At 37.3% G+C, this 22,909-nt stretch overlaps 2 protein-coding genes across 2 annotated transcripts in view; both read right to left on the bottom strand.

Moving 5' to 3' along the window:
- uacab (uveal autoantigen with coiled-coil domains and ankyrin repeats b) overlaps positions 1-18,459 on the bottom strand; it is a 44,117-nt gene extending 25,658 nt beyond the window's left edge. Inside the window, exons 1-2 of the mRNA XM_079240622.1 lie at positions 18,402-18,459; positions 18,249-18,314 (exon numbers count right to left, since the gene is read on the bottom strand). Of these exons, the coding sequence (XP_079096748.1) occupies positions 18,249-18,296 (48 nt within the window). The 5' untranslated portion in view covers positions 18,297-18,314; positions 18,402-18,459. The remainder of the gene's footprint in view (positions 1-18,248; positions 18,315-18,401) is intronic.
- A 3,302-nt stretch (positions 18,460-21,761) lies between these two features.
- The window catches only part of LOC306754585 (mortality factor 4-like protein 1), an 18,523-nt gene continuing 17,375 nt past the window's right edge, over positions 21,762-22,909 (bottom strand). The window contains exons 11-12 of the mRNA XM_079238603.1: positions 22,706-22,790; positions 21,762-21,902 (exon numbers count right to left, since the gene is read on the bottom strand). Coding sequence (XP_079094729.1) covers positions 21,818-21,902; positions 22,706-22,790 — 170 coding nt within the window. The 3' untranslated portion in view covers positions 21,762-21,817. The remainder of the gene's footprint in view (positions 21,903-22,705; positions 22,791-22,909) is intronic.

Raw genomic sequence — 22,909 nt, 5'->3', positions numbered from 1 at the left:
TTACTGCCACCTGCAGATCTAGAAAAGTAACTCCAATACGAAAATTTTATCCTTTGCTCAAGTATAAACACACACTCGATCCGCATCATCTATTCGCGCCCATTCTGACACAGAGACAGAGATGCAACACGAGTATAAGTAAAATATATATACATCTATTAAATGAATTATAAATCAGCTTGCTGTATTGTTTCAGGGCAGGAAAGGAGCAATGAAATTAGCCTATTCAGTTATATTGTAAAATCAATGTAAATGCAAATCAAAATGATTTCCTTTCCTACACTGAACTTGGAAGTCTGGACTTGAAAATGCCTCATGTAACTTTACAACTTTCCAAACAGTAACGTTCTGAAGTCGTTTAATGGCACAGTGACATCTACAATGTGCATTTCTGGAGCAGTTGCTGCCAACAGCAGCCCAAGGCTGAGAAACCACGCTATACAACTTTGTCATCCAGGATTCCATGTGACGTTGCAGTTTCACTTCACACACTAGCAAACATAGATAAACACACCGTCTGCTTCTGAGTGCGCATAATGGCTGATTCAGCAAAGAAACGTAAGAAGGAAAAGAAGTGTAACAAAAAAAGTCTGTGCCAGAGACTGGCTGGCTGGAAAAAGCTTACAGTACACACACACACACACACACACACACACACACACACACACACACACACACAATATATATATATATTATATATATGCATACAGATAGAAAGCAAATTTTGCATTATTTAATTGGATATTTGTGTCTAAGATAAAAAGTTGGGAAAATGTTCATAAATTTTTCTATGAAGCCTGTGTATGATTTAAAAAATGTACTTCAAATCAAATCAAAGATACTTCATTCATCCCTGAGGGGAAATTCAAGCCAGCTTGTCCAAGGTTTGACATACAGACATGTAACATTAATGACAAAAGAGTAATACAGAACCAAGCTTAAGCTGAGGCCATGCAGCCAGTTTTACCAGCGCTGCCTTAACAGATAAGAACAGAGATACATTAGGATCATAGGGGGGTGAAGGAAAAAGGTCATGTAACTCCGGGCTGCGCCAGAATGACACAGTTCGAACATACTTCTGCTTCATACTGTAGTTTTACCACAGAAACATTTTATTACAAATTTTTCTTCAAATGCTGTTGTTTGCACATATTTTAATTAAAACTACAGTTGAAGTGCAAAGACCTAAAAGTAAAACTAAAGTTTAGGTAATGTTTAATGGTTCTTTTTAGATCAGTGCAGAGCCCACTGTGACCCAAGTACCCTACACCAGTAGGATCAATATTGCAATGGTTTGTATGGCATTGCAAAATGGTTTGCAGTTTAGGCATGGAGCATGGCGGGGCTATTCAACTTGGTACACAATTAAGTAGCCTTATAATGATAAAAATGGTGCACCTACTTAAGCAGAATACTTGTGTGGCGATACACAACATCAACCTGTGCTTGCAAGCTCAATTAAAAGAAAAGCCTGGAATAACTGGAATAACTTTATCACCAGAATTGTCTCGGCAGAAAGGCAGTAGAAGTGTTTTTTAAAGAGCTGCCCTCAGGGCTTCACTTTCTCATCTTTCTTTTTTTTTTTTTTTTTAAGACTAAAATGTGTTATATACTAAAAATGAAAGTTGTTTACAGGTAACAACAGAACTCAACAATAATCAACAATAAACAAAACATATGCTGTTTTTTTCTTTTCTTTATTATTCAGTAAAGTGCTGCATATGTTGTGTTTCTGCTATGGCAATCTAAAACCTGGCCATGTGTAAGTGAAATGTTCCTAAAGCTTCTGCTTTGACAAGTTGACTTTTGGGACATCATATCACCTGACACAGCATAAGGTGGTTCAGGTCACTACCTGTCTACACTGATTATTCTGGGTGTCTGCTAATACTTCACTTAGGGTCTCTCGTCATTCTCGCTTCAGCTTTGCCATCACTTTCGCTGTAACTCTTTCCTGGCACTTCAGTTTTCTCCTTCTCTTGGTCAAACTAGTGGGTCTCTAATGTCACAGATGAAATCATCAGCAGAAAATATTTAACAAGTCATCTGACAACACACTGACGCCAAAACCAAAACATAAAGCTACACGCCAATGTGTTAGGTGATAGTTGTGTCCAGCAAAGTGCAGTGGCTGATATGGTTTCAAATGATAGACTTGGAGGAGATAGTGATCACAGGAGACATCTGCAATGAGACATGAAACATAAACTGCTGACATTTCATGAGTAAAGTGTGTTGGTGTTAAGAAAAAATAACAGTCTGCTCTTCCTGAGTAAATGCAAAGATGTTCAAACCTTACAACAACAGGAAAAAGACAATTACAGTAGGGCTGTTCAATTATGAAAAACATTATAATCACGATTATTTTGATTCAAATTGAGATCTCGATTATTTAACACAATTATCCAGTATTTTTAAACATCGCTGAGCGTCCTGGTGTTCTCAACTCTGTGTAACGCATTATAACTGTTTAATGCAAGGTTTCGAGTTGTTTAATCCGCTTTTACCACTTATATAGGAACTATTTTACATTGGATGTAGGTTTTATTTATCGCTAGTCACTTTTAACAAAAAAGTCACCAGATTTAGCGAGAAACTTGCCAAGTTGGCAGAAGTGGCTGAATGAAACCAAAGCAGCTGTGGGAGGAGTTTACAGCACAGCACTGCAATGGTAGTGACGCTTGATTAGCAACTGAAGACAGCAGGAGAGGAAACTAGAAAAAGAGAAAAATAATTACACCCTTTTATTTTTATGATTGTTGAAAACCCTGATTGTAATTGAGATTAAAATCCGATTAATTGCCCAGCCCTAAATTACAGTCAAACTTAAAATCTAAATTCGTGTCTTTCAAAAAATATCCTGCTTTAGAACAAAGTTTCCTGAAAAACAGCAAAGCACACGTCAGCACATTAAACATATTCAAATAGGATTGCTGTGTCAAGACAACCCTAGAATATGTAAACTTTTACAGCCTTTACTTTGGCAGAAACACACAATGGTTTATTCAGAGCCCAATAATTAAAAACGACACAAGTGTTTCTCTCATGTTCTATTCACACAGAAAACACAGAGGAAGATCAGCATTACAACAGTGGGTGTAAACACACAATATGCCATGGTCAGTAATAATTCTAAATGAGCGGATTAAACAACTCGGATCCGTGCATTACACAATTATAATGCACTTCGCAGAGAAACACTACTCTGCTGCGTGTTGTGGTGTTCTAGACTCTGCGTCGTGCATTATAACCGTCTAATGCATGGCTCTTCATCGTTTAATCTTTACATAACCAATCGTCCTGTCTTAGGACAAACTGTGTAACATGAGCAAAAACAAATTTAAGCAGAGATTCTTGACACCCAAAGCACATTCCTGAGCTGTGCATGAGTCTCTGTAGTCATAGGATTATTGTTTGCATTGAATACTAGAGTGTGATAACAAATACCCTTAAGATCACTTAAGATCAATTGGACTAAAGTGCTTGTTATCCAGTGTATAAGTTTTGCTCACTCCTGTCAAGTCCCTTGTATTTTACAACCTACAAAACAGCCATGTCGAAATGCTGCTTACTCTGTTTAGTAATGTTAAACTGCTTTTTAGCATGGACAAGGAGATGCTGATATTTACAGTGGAGGCTGACGTAATCGGTCTGAGCTGCATAACACAACACTTCAGATGTACTGGCTATCCTGTTTGAAAGCATAAGAATAAATCAAATGAAGCAAAGGTGCCTCAAAGACCACTTTTCCATACTCACATTACTTCCTTTATTTCTGTTTAAGGAACACGTTCAGCAGGAAAAGAAATAATCTCTTTCTATTTTTATCATTTATCCCCAGAGATACCTGCTAGTGACACTGAGGAGAGCTGCAAGCTGCGTGAATACCTCAGTGGCAATTGATTTATTGGTGCACGATACAACCATGGAAGTTAACAGCCAACACTTTAACGGCATCAGTGTTAATCAGAACCCTACGAGAGCTCAAATAGCATAAACTTTGCCACAGAAATCTCTTGAAATGATATGAATTTGCAGGTGTTAGCAAAAAAATTACATGGAAATATGCTTTATTTATACCTGAATGGAAATAATAATGTTGGTTTATGATGATGTTCTTTTTGTTTATTATTAATTAGCAATCAAAAAGGATCTACTGAAGATCACATTTTAGAGGTTGAATGGTGCTGGCTGCAATGACCTCCTGATGGTGCAAAGATCTGGCTTCAGCAGTTTCCTGAACTCAGCTTCCATCATTCATGTCCATCACTGATACTTTTACTCTACAATTGTACAGTGTATTTTTTAAGATGACAGGACTCTGAGCTGTATGGGAAGTCTGAGGCTCATATATGAGAAAAAATTGTGAGGTGAAAGTTCCTTATCATGCTCTCATGCTTCTGACAACCAAAAAGCAAAAAGCAACCACACAGAACAGCAGAACACGTTTATTTTTTGTTGGTTTGCCAACACATTTACGAAGCACTCTTAACACAGGAAGCAACACAAAGCTTTATGAAAAATAGAAAACAACAATTTAAGATACTTAAAACTACATAGATCTTTTGCAGTCTTACTGACAGCTTTTGAAATTAGCAGGGATTAGCAGGGATTTTCTGTTTGCAGTTTTACACCATTAACTCAACACACGCATCCCTCTGATCTGACTGTGGACCTGTGCATTTAGTAGTGAACTGTGTGCAACTGTCTGGGCATGCCGAGTGTAACTGAAAACCCCTCGGGGTAAAGACAGAGCGGGTGGAGCAGGGAGAGACTGGGAGTTAAACAATGTGGAGAGAAGAGGAGTGGACTGGATAGGTGTGACAATGACAAGATGCAACATGCTTGCAGTCAAAATGTCAGGTAAGTCAGTTCTTCAAAATAGAAATCATTCTTGGATTGGGTCAAGGGCCCACTGATGTTCCAGACTATGCGTCTAGGGAAAATAAGCACTCAGTTCCCGGTATGTACATGAAGCAGTGACCACATGTTGTATCTGGGTAGACCACTTTTAGTGGACTCAAGAAGAGACAGACACACCCTCTGGTGGCGAACTGTACAACAACAAGTCAAATTTCTAGACCAGGAATTTTATATCTCTGGTCCTCAAAGTCCACTTTTGCACAGCTGTACAGGTAAGGGTGACCAATGAGAACTCTGCTATACTAAAGGATTTGAGATGTAAAATACAAATGAGCTTCTAGAATAACAAACAAGCTGATCATACATTGCCAGCTGTGATTGGAGGGTAAAACTATAGCCATTAGAAGCAGCCATGGGTAAAGTGAGAAAATCTTGTTACAATGCAATGTAACAAGAAAAACGTTCTGACATTCAAATGCATGCAATTCAACATTATGTTCTCTTATGAAATAAACACATCTAAATCTTTAAAGGATTGCCTTCTTTACCAGTTGCAAATCAGGAAGAACAAATCAAGTGTTAAAACCACCAATCTGGAAAAAGTACAACATCTGTTCAAAAATACAAGGTCAATTCTTCAAAACAAACCAAAATCCACACAAACACTGGTAACATGGTTCTGTTTTATGAACCTGGAAAAAAAAAATCACAGGTTTGCTGAAAGCAAAACCTGTGTGGCATTAGAGGGAGTTTCCTGGTGATCCTCTATAGATATCCTCACTTGTGTGGGCCACAGACTGAAAATGGAGACTAGTCCATCCAGCTGCCAGGTCACACCATTTTAGATGGCTTATGACCTGGGGGGCAAAGCTTTTCCGAGCTATTTTTCCCTACTTCCGAGACCTGCAGCCATGGCAATAGATCAGCTTCCCAGCTGCCCAAACCCTGTGAACTTTGCCACTGTCAGGTCCCTAGGAAAGACAGTCTGTGCTTGATCATTAAAAACACAAAGGTCACTAAAACCTGTTTACAAGACGGTCCTAGAAGGACAATGATGGATAGTATTGATCAAGACAATAATAGAGACAGTGACTAGTGACTGATAAGCAAAAGTTGCTCACCATCAGATGTTATCTGTGACAAAAAAAACCAAAGAAAACAAAATAAACTGTTCTTCTAAATATCAACAGCATTGATCACAAATGAATTTGGAGGTGAATGGTGAACACTTTGTGTTTTTAGTTTCTCAGACCTCTAAATATTATCAAAATTACATTTGTCTCAAGGGAAAATCTTCCCTTTCAAGAGAAAGAAAAGTTATTTTTGCAATATTAAAAGGGGCATTGTGTACCATTTTCTGCTGTTTTCTGTTCAAAATGGATGTCTGCATTACTATTTGTGCTATCATTGGCGTAAGCAAGTGACATCCGCTAATTATCTGGCACATTCTCATAAGTGAAGTTGTTGACGGTGACCATGAAAGCTACTGAAATTGGAACATCCCAAATTATAATAATATTATTATCATCACGAAAGGAAAAAATACTAAATACAAACTGGAAAGTAAGTCTTCTTTAAGACATATTGTGAAAGGAAAATTTTGAAGAATGAAGCTTGTAGTGAAACTTACACCTAGAAAACAATGAGGCAATAATAGAGCAAAAAACACAGGAGTCTTTTGCCTGTATTTGGTTATGCGCGGAACTCTGGGCATGCTGGTGCTTGGGTACAAACAGTGGTGTTGATGCTTGTGCAGCCAGCTTTTACAAGTACTCACACACAGACAGAAAGGAATGTGACTGGGGGGTTGCTTAAATGGACTATGCTCCAAAAAACACACTGAAGCTATTCAATAACATAAAATCATTTTACAAAGTGGCAACAAAGCATCTAAACTAAGTACAAGCAACTCCTTACAGCCCTTAGAAGTTTGATATTTACAAAATATTAAATGTATTGTATACAATCATGGCTGCCGAGTTATACTTTAATTTTTCTAATACATTAACAAAAAAAAACCAATAAGATAAAATGGTCTGTAATGGTTCTAACACACAACAAACAAACAAACAAACAAACAAAAAACACCAACAACATAGAAACAACTCAACAGAAAACTACTGGAATTTGATGGTGATAGGGAAGATCAGTTCATTCCAGAGCAGGTCTGGACTTGCTTCTTGGCCATGACACCTAGTCTTTATGCTGACCAACTTCTGACTAAGCTGGTCCAGGAAGTCTCCTTCCACTCCCTAGACTTTTAAAAATACAAACTTCTATGTCAATTTTTTTTCATTATCATTATCTTTACACCTGTGGTTTCACAGTGATACCTCTCAGAGATTTGATATGGGACTGAATGAAAACTAAACACTTTAAAAGAGCTTACTTAGCTTCACTTTTCTGTCTCATACCACTGAACGAAGCACAAGATATTTTGCCAATCTCATTTTTTTCTAAATGCAGAAACATATGACTAATCAACAGATGGAAGTGTAGAAACACACGCACACCGTAGCTTGATAAGGCTTCATCTGAGGCACTGCACAGCAGTTTGCTCATCATCAGCAAAATCTTTGTGCTCCTGCTGTGCAGCATGACTGGCCATATACAAGTTTGTGTGTATGTGTGCATCCAGTGACTGAGGTCAGCTGCAGCCCACCCAAAGTTCGTCAATAAACTGAGCCCCCTCTCTGACGCCACCCTCCCCCAGCATTGCTAATCTCTCCATCACTGACCCAACACACACAAAGAGCTCATATTACACAAAAGCAGAATGACTCTGTGCATGGTACCCCAAACTCAAACATGACAAACAGGATGCAACAATGACACTCAAACTCTATAAAAACAAGCAGACTTCTGTTCCCTGGTGACTGCAATACAGCTCGAGTTTTCTGCTACATAAAACCCACTGCTAACCCAGCATGGGAACACAGATGGGTAACACTGCTGAGATGACCTCATGGCTGCACCCGTGGTGCCAGACGTTAATCCTAAAATCACACATCACTGCAGTAGCACCAAATGCACAGCCGACATAACACCCAGCAAAAAACATACCTGCTGTTCCTGTCTAACTTTTGCAAACTGTGGTTAATACCTGTCTGCGAATGTCTAAAGCAAACCTAAATATTAAAAAGAAAAAAAAAAATTATATAACAAAATCTGATATAAAAAAAATGAAGGTTTCTGTGGATTAATGCCCAAGTAAAATATTAACAATTACTGGCCAAACTGGCATATTTCATATAGTTATGCCTTGTTCTCTAGTGATTTCCAAGACACAAGAATTTAACATGCTCTTGCAAATGTGCACTTCCCAGAATAAACAAACAAACAAACCAAAAAGAAAAAAAAAACAATCTGAGGGTCTGATTTTAAATACACTGTTGAGTATTTAAATGAATAAAATACACAGGAACAATTTACTACTAAATCATTTTGGATGACAAAAGTGGGTACTGTCTGTGTGACGCTCACATTCATTAGTGGCAGTGCTCCATTGTACAGCATGAACAGCTTTCTGACAGTTGCACAGTTATGTACTTTAGTTTGACAGACGCTTGTCAGACGATTTGAGCAGACTGGTGGTCGGACAGGAATTAACTAAAACCAAACAACCCATACCAACTCCATAAACTCAAAAAGCAGACATGTTTAGAAAAGGAGGGAGGAGAAGAGGATTTTATTAAATTACACCCCCCACTAGCAACGGGCTAAGAATGCCTATTGGGTATTTCCAAAGTACAGCCTAAACATGCTGACAAAGTCTTTAACCAGATAAGTACTTAGGGTCTTTAAGGTTTCACAATGGCTCAGGGAAGATTTCTTATGTGTCTAAGAGGCTGCACAGCATACATCTTATATACACTACCAGTCAAAAGTTTGGACACATTTTCCCATTAAATCAAATGTGAAAGTGTGTCCAGACTTTTGACTGGTAGTGTAAATCTTCATAAATCGACAAACTTATCTGTCTTCAAAAGTGCAGTTTTAAAATTGTGCTTAAACTGACATGTTGAATAAATATCCCGTTCAGACTGCCTTCAACATGCTAAATAGCAGAAATTACTCACCACTTATGTCACTAGCAAAGTAAAAGTCATGTTGTAACCTGTGTGTTTATTTCTGCATCAAAACACTGATAAAGGCAGACAAAACATTTCCTTTAATGCATAGCTGTACTTATCTAAAAGGACTGATATATTAAAAGAAAGCTGTGGACATTTCCTGGCTTCAAAATTGCAGCAGCTACATTATTACTGTTATTATTACTGTCTTTTTAATTGATGTTGTGGACACAGCATGTAACCAGCAGGAATTCCAACAATATTATTCTGGGTTTTCAATCTGACTTCCTGAATGCTGGATTTAAATTTTACTTTCAAAAACTAAAAATAGACTAAAAATTCTACAATAACATATACCAGGAAATGGAAATTGATATATGACATTATCAGCTGCCAAAATATTTACAGAAAAACTGCACATAAAAAAAAGAAGAGTTTGGATTTTGGCTTTTTGGTCAACACTGTAAGCTTTCCACTTGGCAGTTTTATTCATAGTTTTAAGCCTTAGTAACAATCCAGATGCAAACGAGGCACTAAAAGTCTGCCCTCTGATTTATTTTGGGGTATTAATTGGTATTAAAAATATGTGATTTTTGGGGTAAATCTAGGTAGATTTGGGTATAGTCTAGGTAATTAGAGTTTAAATGCAAACACAAAAGTCACTTCGTCCATAATTTTCAAAATACAGAATGAAGATTTGTATGTATCCTATTTTGTCTATTCAAACACCCACAGCAATAAAATAAAACAAAGACAACATTTAATGCATAGAAAAATGGTTTCTTTCTGCCTTCTTCTCATAGGGATACATGTTGCACCAGAAATGTCCTTCTGGACTGTGAAGTTAAAAGCTGTTTATTCACAACTGCTGAAAGCAAAATGTAAAAGGAGAAGGAAATGCTGTGTAATGTGGAAAAAAAAAGTACTCCCTAAGTATTCATATGTGCGTGTCCAATTTCTTGCATGAAATTTCTTGTAGCATCTGCAGAAACATAAAAATTTTTTTTTAAAGTTTCCTTATCTCTAGACTTTCAGCCATCTCAACATTTTCTCACAAAGCCCAGACACAACTAAAGCAGCAAATAGTGATCCTAGCTTGCAGCTATTGTGCTTGTTCTCCATACCCCACCCTCCTTTTGTTAAAAAATTACTTTGAAAGCAAAGTTGTTCAGCTTCCCAACAATACTTTCTGCATGTGGCCCCTTTCTCCCTCAGTACTATACCATCCTCAACTACTAGCCCAAGCACTCTATTTTGTAAAATAGAATTACTTCAAAGGAAAGGGAGGCTCTTACATTTCAACTTGATGGTGCAACCCAGTAAGGGAGAAGACAGAAAATAGGGTGTGATCGGGACAAAAAATAAAAAATAAAAAAATAAAAACCAAGAACAACAAAAATAAACAAAGAAATATGTCAACAAAAATCAAACTAATCTTATAAATAAGAGGGGACACATATACAACTGGATCATGTAAGAAACATAATCATGCACAGTGCAGAGGCTGAAATAATGAGACCAAACTTAGTGTTAGGAGGGATGAACAATGGGCTGCAGGCAGAAATTACATAAATAAACCATGGATACTATGTGACATATGGTACTTAATAGAACCAAAGTTTGACAGCAATGCTGGCTAGACTGGCAACTTCTTGATAAGTATGATAACCTTAAAATAACACTTTTATGACACTGCTGTTATGCCTCCCCAGAGGAAGACTATTATTAGCAGTGTTAAATCTATCTGACGGCTGATGAGGGCTTTGTAATCGTTGGTTTTGATTAGCTGCAATACAAGTGACAAGCCTGAACTTTCTGTTTAAGAAAATTATTACAACAGACACACAACAGACCTAAACCAAAGAAAGAAAAAAAAAAGCTAAATCATTATTTCTCCATACCATCTGTTGGTCGCAAATCATCATGGCTGCTAAATGAGCAAAAGCACCGACTACTTTTTGAAACAATAACCAGTGATTTAGTACAAATTTATATGAACAAAAAGATTATGCATAGAAAAAGAAAAATCACACACACATGCTATTTCATACAATACGGATTTTCTGCACTGAAACACTTAATGATCATAAAATTAATTTATTCATTACTTCCTTTAAAAGTAAGGAAGTTCATTACACCAAAGGTGGCCTCAACAAACACCTTTCAGTTTATAAGTTACTAAGAGAAGGAGAAAAATTACTTAAGCCTGAAACCAGAACTTCTATAAAGCAAAAGACTTAAATTATCATGAAACATGAATATAGAAAGAACCACTGCTTCAAAGCAAAAGCATAAAGCAAATGTCTGACATGTTTGTCATTTATGCATTTTGTACTTTGATATGTAGATTTACAAAGTCATAATTCAAGTTACCAAGAAGATTTAATGTATTAATGTCATCCCACCAAATTTCCACATGAAAGTTGCACACTGACCATTGGGCAACAATTCAAGAAGCTGCTTTGACCCTCTAATTTCTCTAGCCTTTAGACCAGTGTTTTTCACTTCCAGTCCTCAGGCCCCACCTGCCCTAAAGGTTTTATAGGCAACCCTACTTTAACTGAATGAAATGAAGGGCTCATAAACAGGCTTCAAAGAACTTGACGAGGAAGTTTAATAACCCGAGTCAGGTGTTTTGGAGGAGTAACATGTCTAATACATACAGGGCAGGGTGTCCTTAGGACCGGAACTGACAAACACTGCTTTTGGGTGCATTCACATCAGGATAGTTCACTAGACTCAGTCTGATTGGGAACTCAGCTTAGTTGTAGGGGGATGTATCCATGCAGACCGAGATTGCGTTCATGCTGCACTTTGAGCAAAGGAGCCGAACCTTTACAATAGTATATCCCCATTCTCACCAAAGGTGGCGCTGCACCACTAATTAGCAAAAGAGACGACAAGGCCTGCGTGAAGAAGAAAACTGTTTCCTCCTCTAGCAAGCTAAACATGGAGATGAAACTATCACTGTTTTGTGTTTTTTATTTTGTCTTATGCAAGTATACTGCAGAAATACACTGCAACAATGAACAGACGAGGCAACGGACCCTTAACGTCATCGCTTTGTATTTACCCACAATGCAATGCCAAATTCAGGAAGTGACTTTTTTTTTTGCTGCCCGCTTCCTGAATTTGGTGTGCTTGAAACGGACCGAGATCTGCGTTTGGAGGCGGACTGAGTCCACTTCTTTGGTCTGAATCAGAGTTTGTTTGGCGTATTCACAGCTGCCAAAACGAAACTTTCAGAGCAAACAGACTCGGATTCGAATCAAAAAGGCAGATGTGAATGTGTCCTAAGGCCAACTTTCAGCACTGGTAGCGCTGATGCATTTCAGCAAAAAATGTAGGTGCACCAAAATTATCCCTCTTAGCACATTGTTTTAATACACTTCAATATATGTCGATGGTTGTTAAAGTTTCTGCGAACAGTGAAGATATTAATTTTTATTTCAAGCACAAAAAATGTTCTGGCTCTGGCAAACAAATATTAAGTAGAAAAAGTTTAAGAAAAATAAATACACCTGAAGTGCTACCTTCACTGAACTACATAAAGCTAGGCATTTCTAAATCTGACATGGCACATTTCTCTCCTGCTGATTTACATTTAATTAATTATTTTTTTATCAGAATCATCCACTTGAGCTTGAATTTTGTAAAAGCCGGCACCGGTTTCACTACAATGTATTATATGGCACGTATCTGGCTGCTCAAACATCTGTAAACATCTTGGCTTTTTTCATTTTCTTTTAACACACAACAGCCCCTCCTATTAGCAGTTTTGTCTACAACACAGATGTACTCCAGATCAGCTCCAGGTGCACCTCAAACACACGGGTAGCATTTGATGCAGGCTGGTCTCGTTCTCTGGTGACATTTGTCAGCCAGTATATTCTCTGCTTAATGCTTCACCACAAACATGCAGGTTTTCTTTTGTTCTAGTGCCATGTAGAGTTCAATTTCTTATTTTCTTTAAATAACTTCTGTGTTTCTGGAAGCCTCTTTGCCACTGCTGAACTTCTAGAGGAGACTTGATCTCCATCAGTGCAGTTCACAAAGACTCAGAGATATAAAAATCTGACATGTAGAGATGTAAAACGTTGGGCGCACTGAAATATGTTTTTCACACAACAAAATTTTGGTCATGTGCAAACAAAATGGTCACCCTGAAGACCCCTGCTTGATACAGGTATTTATTTTCTCACTAGTTACGAGACCTGTAGACATTGACTTTTAACAGCTAGATCTACATTCAATTCCACATCATTTATGTGTAAAATGAAATAGAAATGGTATCAGCCATCAGAAATCTTTAACAGCTGACTGATGCAAATTAATATTTTTCTTCCTTTGAATAAACCACAGTAAAAACACAAATGTGTCTGATGTCAGCAGTTCAGATGGAGGTGTGGCTCTAAAGAATTTTCATTTCAGCCCACTCACTGTCTACACAGAAAAACACATTCACAAGGGTGTTTGCTCTGTAACTTTCTTTATTTACAACTCATTCTTACCATGTGATCTTCAGCAAATTCTCATGATCTCTCTCTCTCTCTCTCATTTATATCTATCTATCACGATCCAGTTGATACTTTGTCTTTCAGGCCAGATTACGGTTAGCTGTGGGAACACAGTAAGATTCCAGTTTACAGAACATATTCACACCCTACTGATCCCATATCAACCCACATCCATTGGTGTAAACAAGCCTTTTTATATGTGCTCTCCAAAAGTACACTAAAAAGGTCTGGAAAAACATGATAGCAAACTCTGGGGACCTCGCATAGTTTGCTATCAGTGGGGACTAAATTGTGTCTTCATGATTCATTCATGAAGACATTCATTAATCCAATTCAGGGTCGCGGGGAGCTGGAGCCTATCCAAGCAGTCTTTGGGCGAAAGGCAGGGTACACCCAGGAGAGCTCGCCAATCCATCGCAGGGCCTCACTCCTAGGGGCACTATAGAGTAATCAATCAACCTAACATGCATGTCTTTGGACGATGGGAGTAAGCCGGAGTACCCAGAGAGAACCCAAGCATACATGGGGAGAACATGCAAACTCCTCACAGAAAAGCCACTGACCAAACCCTGCCCCAGCCGAGAATTAAACCAGCGACCTTCTTGCCACAGTGCTAACCACTATGCTAGGACTGGGCGATTAATCCGATTTTATTCTCAATTACGGTCTGGGTTTTCAACGATCATAAAAATAAAAGGGTGCGATTATTTTTCTCTTTGGGGCGGCTGTAGCTCAGGAGGAAGAGCAGTTGTCCTTCAACAGGTAAGTTGAGGGATCAATTCCAGGCTTCCCCTGAAATGCCGAAGTGTCCTAGGGCAAGACACTGAACCCCAAACTGCCCCCCGATGTGCCTATCGGGGTATAAGTGTGTAGAATGAGTGTGTGTGTGAATGGGTGAATGTGACAAGTAGTGTAAAGCGCTTTGAGTGGTCTGTATGACTAGAAAAGCGCTATAGAAGTACAAGTCCATTTACCATTTACCATTCTTTGCAGTTTCCTCTCCTGCTGTCTTCAGTTGCTAATGGAGCGTCACTGGCATTGCAGCGCTGTGCTGTAAACTCCTCCCACAGCCGCTTTGGTTTCATTCAGACACTTCTGCCAACTTGGTGACTTTCTCACTAAATCTGGTGACTTATTTGTCTGGTGACTTATTTGTTAAAAGTGACTAGCGACAAATCTAGCAAATTTTACTGGAGTTATTAGAGACTTTTCTGGTGTTTTGGCGACTGACTTGAAGGCACATATTGTTCAGTTACTGTAACAAAAGAGCAGCGGGAGTCTCTCCCTGTACGAAAGCACTCCCAATCGGCCAGTCTCAGTCGGCTCCGGCTGCAGATCAATGTAGAATAACTGCAGTAGGTTGTGGAAGTTCACTACAACATAGTTTATACCATTGTCAGTGAGAAATGGCTGCATTATTTTTGTATGCATAGTTCGGCAAGTTAAGTTACTGTAATATCGCTCCGTTACCATAACAACGAGTTAATCAAATGGTTCAGATCAGCTGTCTTTTAACAGGTGAATGAGAAAAACGCACTGTAGCCTGACAGCGGTTGTTTAGCATAAAACGTACATTGAGGCCAACATAAAATAGTTCCTATATAAGCGGTCAAAGCGGATTAAACAACTCAGAACCGTGCATTAGACGGTTATAATGCAAGACATGGAGTCGAAAACACCACAACATGCAGCGTTGTTTAAAAATACTGGATAATTGTGTTAAATAATCGAGATTTCAATTTCAGTCAAAATAATCGTGATTATAATTTTTGTCATTATCGGGCAGCCCTACACTATGCCACCGTGCAGCCCTGTGTCTTCATGAGTCCACAATAGTTATCAGGGATAAATCTTGTCGTTATTAAGTGTAGGCATTTAGTTGTGATTGTTAAGGGTGAGGCATGTGGCTGTGTGTGTGTGTCTGTACGCATGCCTTTTTGCAAATCAACATGGTTATATTAATATGGATTTTAAAACTTAGCCTGCCATATGAATATATGACAGAGTTGCCAATATATCTGGGCAGCCTGCCTAGGTATGTCTTGTATGTGAGAAACCCTGCTGATTTAGAGCCAGACTCAAGTGTTTGAGGAATGGTGGTTCAACCAGATTGAGATATTTGATCTGAACTTGCATAAGCACATTTTGTTTAGTATTTAAGTTGTTTATTTGTTTTGATGTTTAGAAGCCTGTTATTGTAAGAGAATTCCATTTAATTTACTGCCAAAATCAAGACAAGTTATTATGAGATAAAAAAAAACAAAAAACAGACAAAAGGTGCACTCTATGAAATGAATTTTGTATCTTTTGTAGGCATAATGAAAAACAGGTTATTGTTTTCCTTTCAACAACAACCCATGAAAATACGTATGCGAAACTTCACAATTAATCACCCTTAACAGAATGAAAAACCTTTACACTGAAGAAAAAAAAAAGAAAGAAAAGAAACTTGAGCCAACCGAAACCAATAGACCTCATCCTGCCTCTAATTTCCAGCTGGTATTAAGGGAATGCCTTGGCATTCACAGTCTTGGTTGTCAGCTTTGTTTTTCAGCTCCCCTTAAAGGTTTTGATAACACTGATGACATTCCTTGGCTGAAAAAAAGTCTTGGTAATTTTTCACAACAAGCCAAATTGAAGAATGATAAAGAAAACACCAGAAGCAGAGCGACTATCCCATTTAAAAAGACTCTTAAACAATAAATAAATTAGGGGAAGGAATTGAAGACAAATTTACATTGTGAAGGGAGTCAAAGAAGATATGTTATTCTCGAGTCATTTATTTTCTTTGGCCACAAAGCACTTACTGCTCTGCAACTACAGCAAATTTCCTTTGAATTCACTCTTGCCTCTCCCATTTGAAAAATGCTGATGTTTTTCTTAATTATTAGTCACCCCACCAGGAAAGAGTGAGTGTGTTACTGTATTGCTCCAAGGCACGATGTAACAATGAATGAAACATGAAGCTAAGGTTTACACACAAAAGTATTTTTTAAAAAAACTGGGTTTTTCCTTTATCATCATTGTGGGCAAATAGAGAATGTATGTATAAAGCCTATAACATTTACAAAAATGCTTGATAATGATGATTTATTACCTTGATGACTGATCAATTGATGATTTATGAAAAACAAAGGTGCCAGAATGCAACTAAATCAAGTATGATGTACCTTTGACAGCACATGAATTTTAGATCAGACACATTTTTGCACTCATTTGAAATGAGCTTAGACCTTCAGTGATGCCTGCATGCTTCCATCTTACTTTTTTTTTTGCTTTAGAGGAACACAATGGAAAACTTATGAAATCATCATACAGGCCTGCAAAAATGTCACGTCTGTTTACTTGGCAAAGCTTTCCTTTCAATAATGGTACAGAAACTGTTGCAAGTCAAAAACCAAGATTTTTCTTTCTCCTCTCATTTTTAAAGAGGGTCACATCTCATGCTGAAGGAGTGAGACAGTTGTCAATGCTAAAAAAAAAAAAGCAATTTTGACTCAGAAAGGCTTTTTAAACACACACACACACACACACACACAAACAAGTAGTGGTAAGGGGGAAGGGTGGTACTTTACTACATGGAGCTCCTCCAGGCTCCATGTCTTTCTCATGGTAATTCTGGGGAGCTCAAAACAATGTGCTGCACCAAAACACTAACTGCATCCCGAACTGTGCAGAATTGTAATGGCTACTGAATAAGCAACACTCACATGCCACAGTTGAAGCTGTTAAGACCCAATTCGACTGTTACAAAAACAGTATAGTATTTTTAAATAAAAATCTGACATCTGATTTCAGTAGGGTTCAAATTATTGTACAGCAATATTTATTCAGCTCTAATAAAAACTATAACATTTCTAGAAGGAATTATGTGTATCTATGACACAATAGAGGACTCGTGGCTAATTCTAACAAAAAGGAAATCCAAACTTACCGTGTAATGCTTATAAATAAACCATTTTGTTGACGGTTTACTTTTAAATGATAATACAAAACTAAAGCTGTCTATAAGCATTTCAGATTCTATTTTGTCTTCATCAATCTTCTGAAATAAAATGAGACACTGCCATTGTTATTTTGTGAGATAGATTAGATTAGATTAGATTAGATTAGATTAGATTAGATTAGATTAGAATAGATAGATTAGAATAGATAGATAGATAGATAGATAGATAGATAGATAGATAGATAGATTAGTTGAAACTTGGTACACATACAAAAGTCAGAATATTCTAGACTAAAACCTCATATCTAATTACATTTGCTGAACTAAAATAAAGGTCAAACTCTGAACGATTAGGGGTGGCTTCCAGTATGCAGATAAGGCACAAAAGCAACCTTAGAGGAAAGCAACCTTAGAGGAAAGCACCGGCATAGTGCTGATAACCAGAAGAGCAGGCACTGAGGGCATTGATTTGCGGACTTGTCTTTTCCACATCACTGTGTTTACAGACAACACAATCCACTTTTGCAGATTAAGGCCAGATCAGGAAAAAAAAAATCCTAATATCAAAGTGTGCAGTGTATTAAAGTGACGGACCACATCCTCGCCTTGAGCGGAGCTGCAGGTGCTTAAAGTTGCTGTGCCTCCCAGTCAGACCACAACTACCGTGGGAACATTACTGCGGTTCATGTGGTCGTTAAGAAGCGGGGGAGGTCAGGGTTACACATAATAACTCGATTATTTAAAAACACAACATCTGACGGCTGTATCTTTCGGCACCCCATAGCTAGCTGTTCAAATGATAGAAACGGGATATTCGCTAAACTAAGCAAACAATAGTTATCAACTTACTGCGATGGTAAGTTCGTGTCTTTTCAGTCGATTCTTGAGGCTCTTCATCTTGTTAAGTGTAAGTTTCTGGAAATAAAAGTAACCTTTTAGTAGTGGAAGTTAATAAACTGTACATAAAACTTGACAGATAGTTCAGATTAAGTTTTTATGTACCGCGGACTTGTCTTTAGGTTTTCCAAGTTTCACCTGACGCCTAACCGTACTCCGATAGCGTTTTGATTGACAACCTGCTCAGCCAACCAAATTGGGAAATTCCTGGATACTTCACGGATAAACCAATTGGATGCTACAGGAGGCGGGACTTCCTTGTAAAACGCCGTTGAGAGACTTTGGAAACATCCTGGGACAGAATAGGAAAAACTCTTGGGCATTACGTCAGGTTTACCTGAAACACCTGGAATACTGTTACGTTACGATAAAAAAAAAAAGACATTTGAAAATAACTGCACTATATGAAAATGAAAAATCCTGTAACATAGATCTTTGATAAATTTTTATTTATTTTTTTACTGTAAAATTAAGGTTGTAAGTAAACAGTGAAAGAAAATAAATGAACTTTTACCACCTGTGGTAGTACTTCTAGTTACCATGCTTAAAATGAGAAAGAAAGGAAAAGAAAAATGTTTAATGTAAATAAGCAAGATAATGTGCACTCATAGTTCATTGCCATGGAGAATAGATAGGAATCTTTTTTTTTTTCATATAACCATGAAAATCCCATTAAGATTAAAAACCTTTTTTTCAAGGGACTCGTGGTTCAAGGGAATCTTATATGAGCTGCCCTTCCTCTCGATCCATTGCCTGTACAAACACTTAATCTGCAGTGTCTAATATCAACACTAATGTTAAAATCACAGCTTAACTTAATAAATAGTAAAGTAAGGTATTATAATCCATCTGACTGAACTCTATTGAGACTTCATTTGGTTATGTAAGGGTTTTTTTTTTTATTTGAACTTCATATTTAGAGTAATAAAACAACTAGGCTTTTAAGATAAGAGTCAGATTTACCAGTATTTGCAGCAGGTACATCCACAGGTTCACTATGAAGTGTAACTCAATTCGATACATTTTAGATTAATATAAATGTTCTGAATAAATAAGAATTAATAATACAAACTTTACATAATCAAGGAAATTTAATATTAACATGTTACTTTGCTTTGCAGGCCTAGGCTATCTCTTATTTTACACATTTATCCACCAAACTGTAACTTGCTGTTTAAAAATTTAACCTACATCGATGCAGTGTTTTGTTTCCTCGGGCCTAAATTCCGTTTAATATATTACTTGAACTGGGATACACATCACATCTACAAGGAAGTAGTTTAAAATCAGGGTATGTGTTTTGAAATTTTTTCATGTAATTCATCAAAAATGGGGAGGAAATGCTGCCCCCTTGTGGTTATTTATTTGTCTCGTTGTGCATTTCTAAATGGTTAATCGAGTCAATGAACAGGAAACTAAGCTGTATCAACGAATTATCTGTGTCAAGTAAACATGCCGGCGGCAGAAAAAACGTTCGCTTAAGACGTGCAACTGAGACTAGCTGTTAACAGATCCGATAAAGGAAAATACGTCAACCCAACTTTTTGGTTAGACGTCTTGGTCAATCGTGTTTTTTTTTTTGTTTTTTTTTGTTTTTTTGTTGTTGTTTTTTTAAAATTTGCTCTTAAGTTTCTTTTTTGTAGAAAATTTGGAACTATACGAAACGCGTCTCTTGCTGTGGCGGCTTCCCATGGCAACAGCGTTGCCAGGGAAATAATGCCCTTCTGTCCGTCTGAGCTGAAAGCTCAGAGCACACAGAGCAGTAAATCACAGACTTAAAGGTTGTTATTGGGTTCAAATAGGATCCCGTCTCAATTAATTTATTCACCGTGAGTTTGTTTTCTCAAATTGCATTTAAAGTAGTAGCATAAATGGATCAACATTTGACATTTTCTACATTTTGATTTTTGTCACCGTCCTGGTAAAAAATAGCCTCCTTAGTTTTATGTAGTTTTCCTCAGCACACATATCTGTGTACTATTATGCTATCTATCTGGCTGCCTTAACTTGATTTAGACCTTGGATTAACAACACTTTCTAACGTCATCTTCTCTTGGTGCAAATGTTTGTTTTTGTTTGTTTTGTTTTTTTGTTTTTTTTGGCAAACTGGAAAACAGCTGGACTAAATATGTTGTAACCGGGTTGCAACCTTTGCAACCCGGTGCAAAGGTTGCACCGGGTTGCACTTCTGTCTGCTAAGAACAGGAAACTGAGGCTACACAGGTTCCATGAGGATAATACAGCATGTCAAAAAGTCTAAAATCTCAAACTGGCTTGTTGAACATTGACAGTGAATTCAGAATGGTATAATGACCTCCACAGGGCATCCAACCTTGTACTAGCAAGGCGTACCAAATAACAGACCAGTGGTGCACATTTCTTTTGCAGTGACCATAACATTAAAGTGCTTATTACACTTGATGGCACTATTAATAATAAGCTTGCACTAAAATAGGAGATATACGCCACTCTGAGGATATTCTATAACTATGATGATGTTTTTATTCAAATAAATGTTTTTAATAAATTATTTTTTATGTTAGCTCCCTGCTAGGTTGTAACATGAATCAGATTTCTGTTGCTGACTTTATGGTTTAATATTTGATTCATATTCATTTATTCATATTGATCTCGAGGTACGTAAAGTATTTATGGAACTTGTTGTGCTGTCAATCTTATAAAAGACTTAACAGACTGGAAATGGGTTCAACATCCCTGGTTTTGAATGTTTTACATTTGCGCCATAAAAAAATGAAACTTCAATTGATGAGTTTTTCATGTGGCACCAGTTTATATTTTTTATGAACTTACATGATGCATCCCTCACTAACATGTCAGATGAATATGAAACCAAATTAAACAGTCAAGTAATTGATGTCGGATGTTCTTCATCACAGTGAGTTGATGTAAACTATTTCTTTCCTTTATTAACTCTTAATTCATCAGTGATATTATGTGAATGCATCTTTAAAGAATAATCACAACACCAAATAATGTAGAAAATATCAGGCAGAAAACAGTAAACAATATAGAGATTGTGTAAAAGCATATTCTTTTTACAAATTGCTACACAACATACAAAACATATTAATAGTTGACTGCTGATCATGTGGTCAAGCACTGAAATGCACCTTATGTGAGAGAAGAAATGCCAATATATATACAAACATGCAACAGTAACAAGAACATCTAAATGCACAAAAACACCAAAGAGCTGCCTGTGGGAATGACAGAAATATTTTCTTTGTATCTTTAAAAAAAAAAAAAAAAAAAAGGGGGGGGGGGGGGGGGGGGATAGAAAACAAAAGTGTGAGAAAATGGGATGTAATCTGATAAAAAATTCTTACATTTTTACTCATCCTTTTTGTTGTTGTTTTAAACAGTGACGAGCTCCTGAGACTCGATGAAATATGCATAACAGTTCAAGTGAAAAAGCTCATCCCAGTCTACACTCCAGAGCGTAGTAATGGTTATTTCACTAGTAACGCGTCTATCTCAGAGTGTCGTGCAGCTGAGAGCTCTCAAACAGCTTTGCGGTGGTACTCTGGGGGTGCGACCTCGTAGTCAGTGGCACTGAAGAGGGTGGCTGAATTTTTCACCAGGTATCTGAAGAAAAAGCACGACATAATGTCACTGTGAATCATGATGCAAATGGTTTCTGCTGACAGATCAAGCAAGTTGCTGGCTTTGTGCGAGTCATTTCCAGCTTATTAACCATATTTTACAAAGATAAGAAAGACAGGGGTGTCGAGATGATATCAAAGTAACCCACAGAGACGAAAGTTTTATACAGAATAAAGGAAATGACTGTACAGCAACACGATGAAATGAGAAAAAAGGCTCAGTTTCTAGTCTTTGCATCAATAATAGAACATTACAAGAAATTACATGTTTAATTTAGAAGCAGATCTATTATCAGCATGTGGGACAAAAGATGAAAAATGAGTACAAACCCTTATTAAAATGAAAGCATATTAATAATAATGCAAAAGACAGTGTCCAAGTCTGCTCTTTGCAAATGTAATGTTATAGAATCCTTAGATCCCCTGAGAGCATATGCAGCAAGGTTGACATGTATGTTCTGACTTTTATTTAGTTTTTATATATTTCATAAAAAAGAAAACATTTTACATAAATCATATATGAAAACACTTTTTTTTTTTTTTTCAAAAATATGCATTTAATCTAGAATCCAACACTTGCTCTACCTGTCATCATTTGTTGCAACATGCAGAGTCATTGAGCAAAAGATATTTTCCAGGGCAGAAAAATCGATGTCATGGCTGATGTTTTAGCTTTTTATGACAAGCCTGGCTGCACTAATTTGAAAGTGTTTGGAACGGGATGTTTGAGAAGCAGTCAGACATGACATGGAGTCTCTGGTGGTGTACTGGGAGGGGAACGCTTACTTGAGGAAATCTTGGAGGTAACTGAGCAGCAAGGCCAGACTCTTCTCATCAAGTAAAGTGTAAGCCAGCATCGCTCCAATGCGAACTGTTGATGAAGGAAAAATTTGCATGAGAAGTAAAACAGAGGAACATCACAGGCTGAACAATATTTAATTAGATTTATTTAATATGTCTTCATGTAAGAAAAGCAAAATGACTCTATAT

The sequence above is a fragment of the Telmatherina bonti genome (genome assembly GCF_933228915.1).
Source record: "Telmatherina bonti genome assembly, chromosome: 1".
In the NCBI taxonomy this organism is placed as follows: domain Eukaryota; kingdom Metazoa; phylum Chordata; class Actinopteri; order Atheriniformes; family Telmatherinidae; genus Telmatherina; species Telmatherina bonti.
The sequence above is the reverse complement of the archived record's forward strand: the minus strand, read 5'-3'. Positions and strand labels throughout refer to the sequence as shown.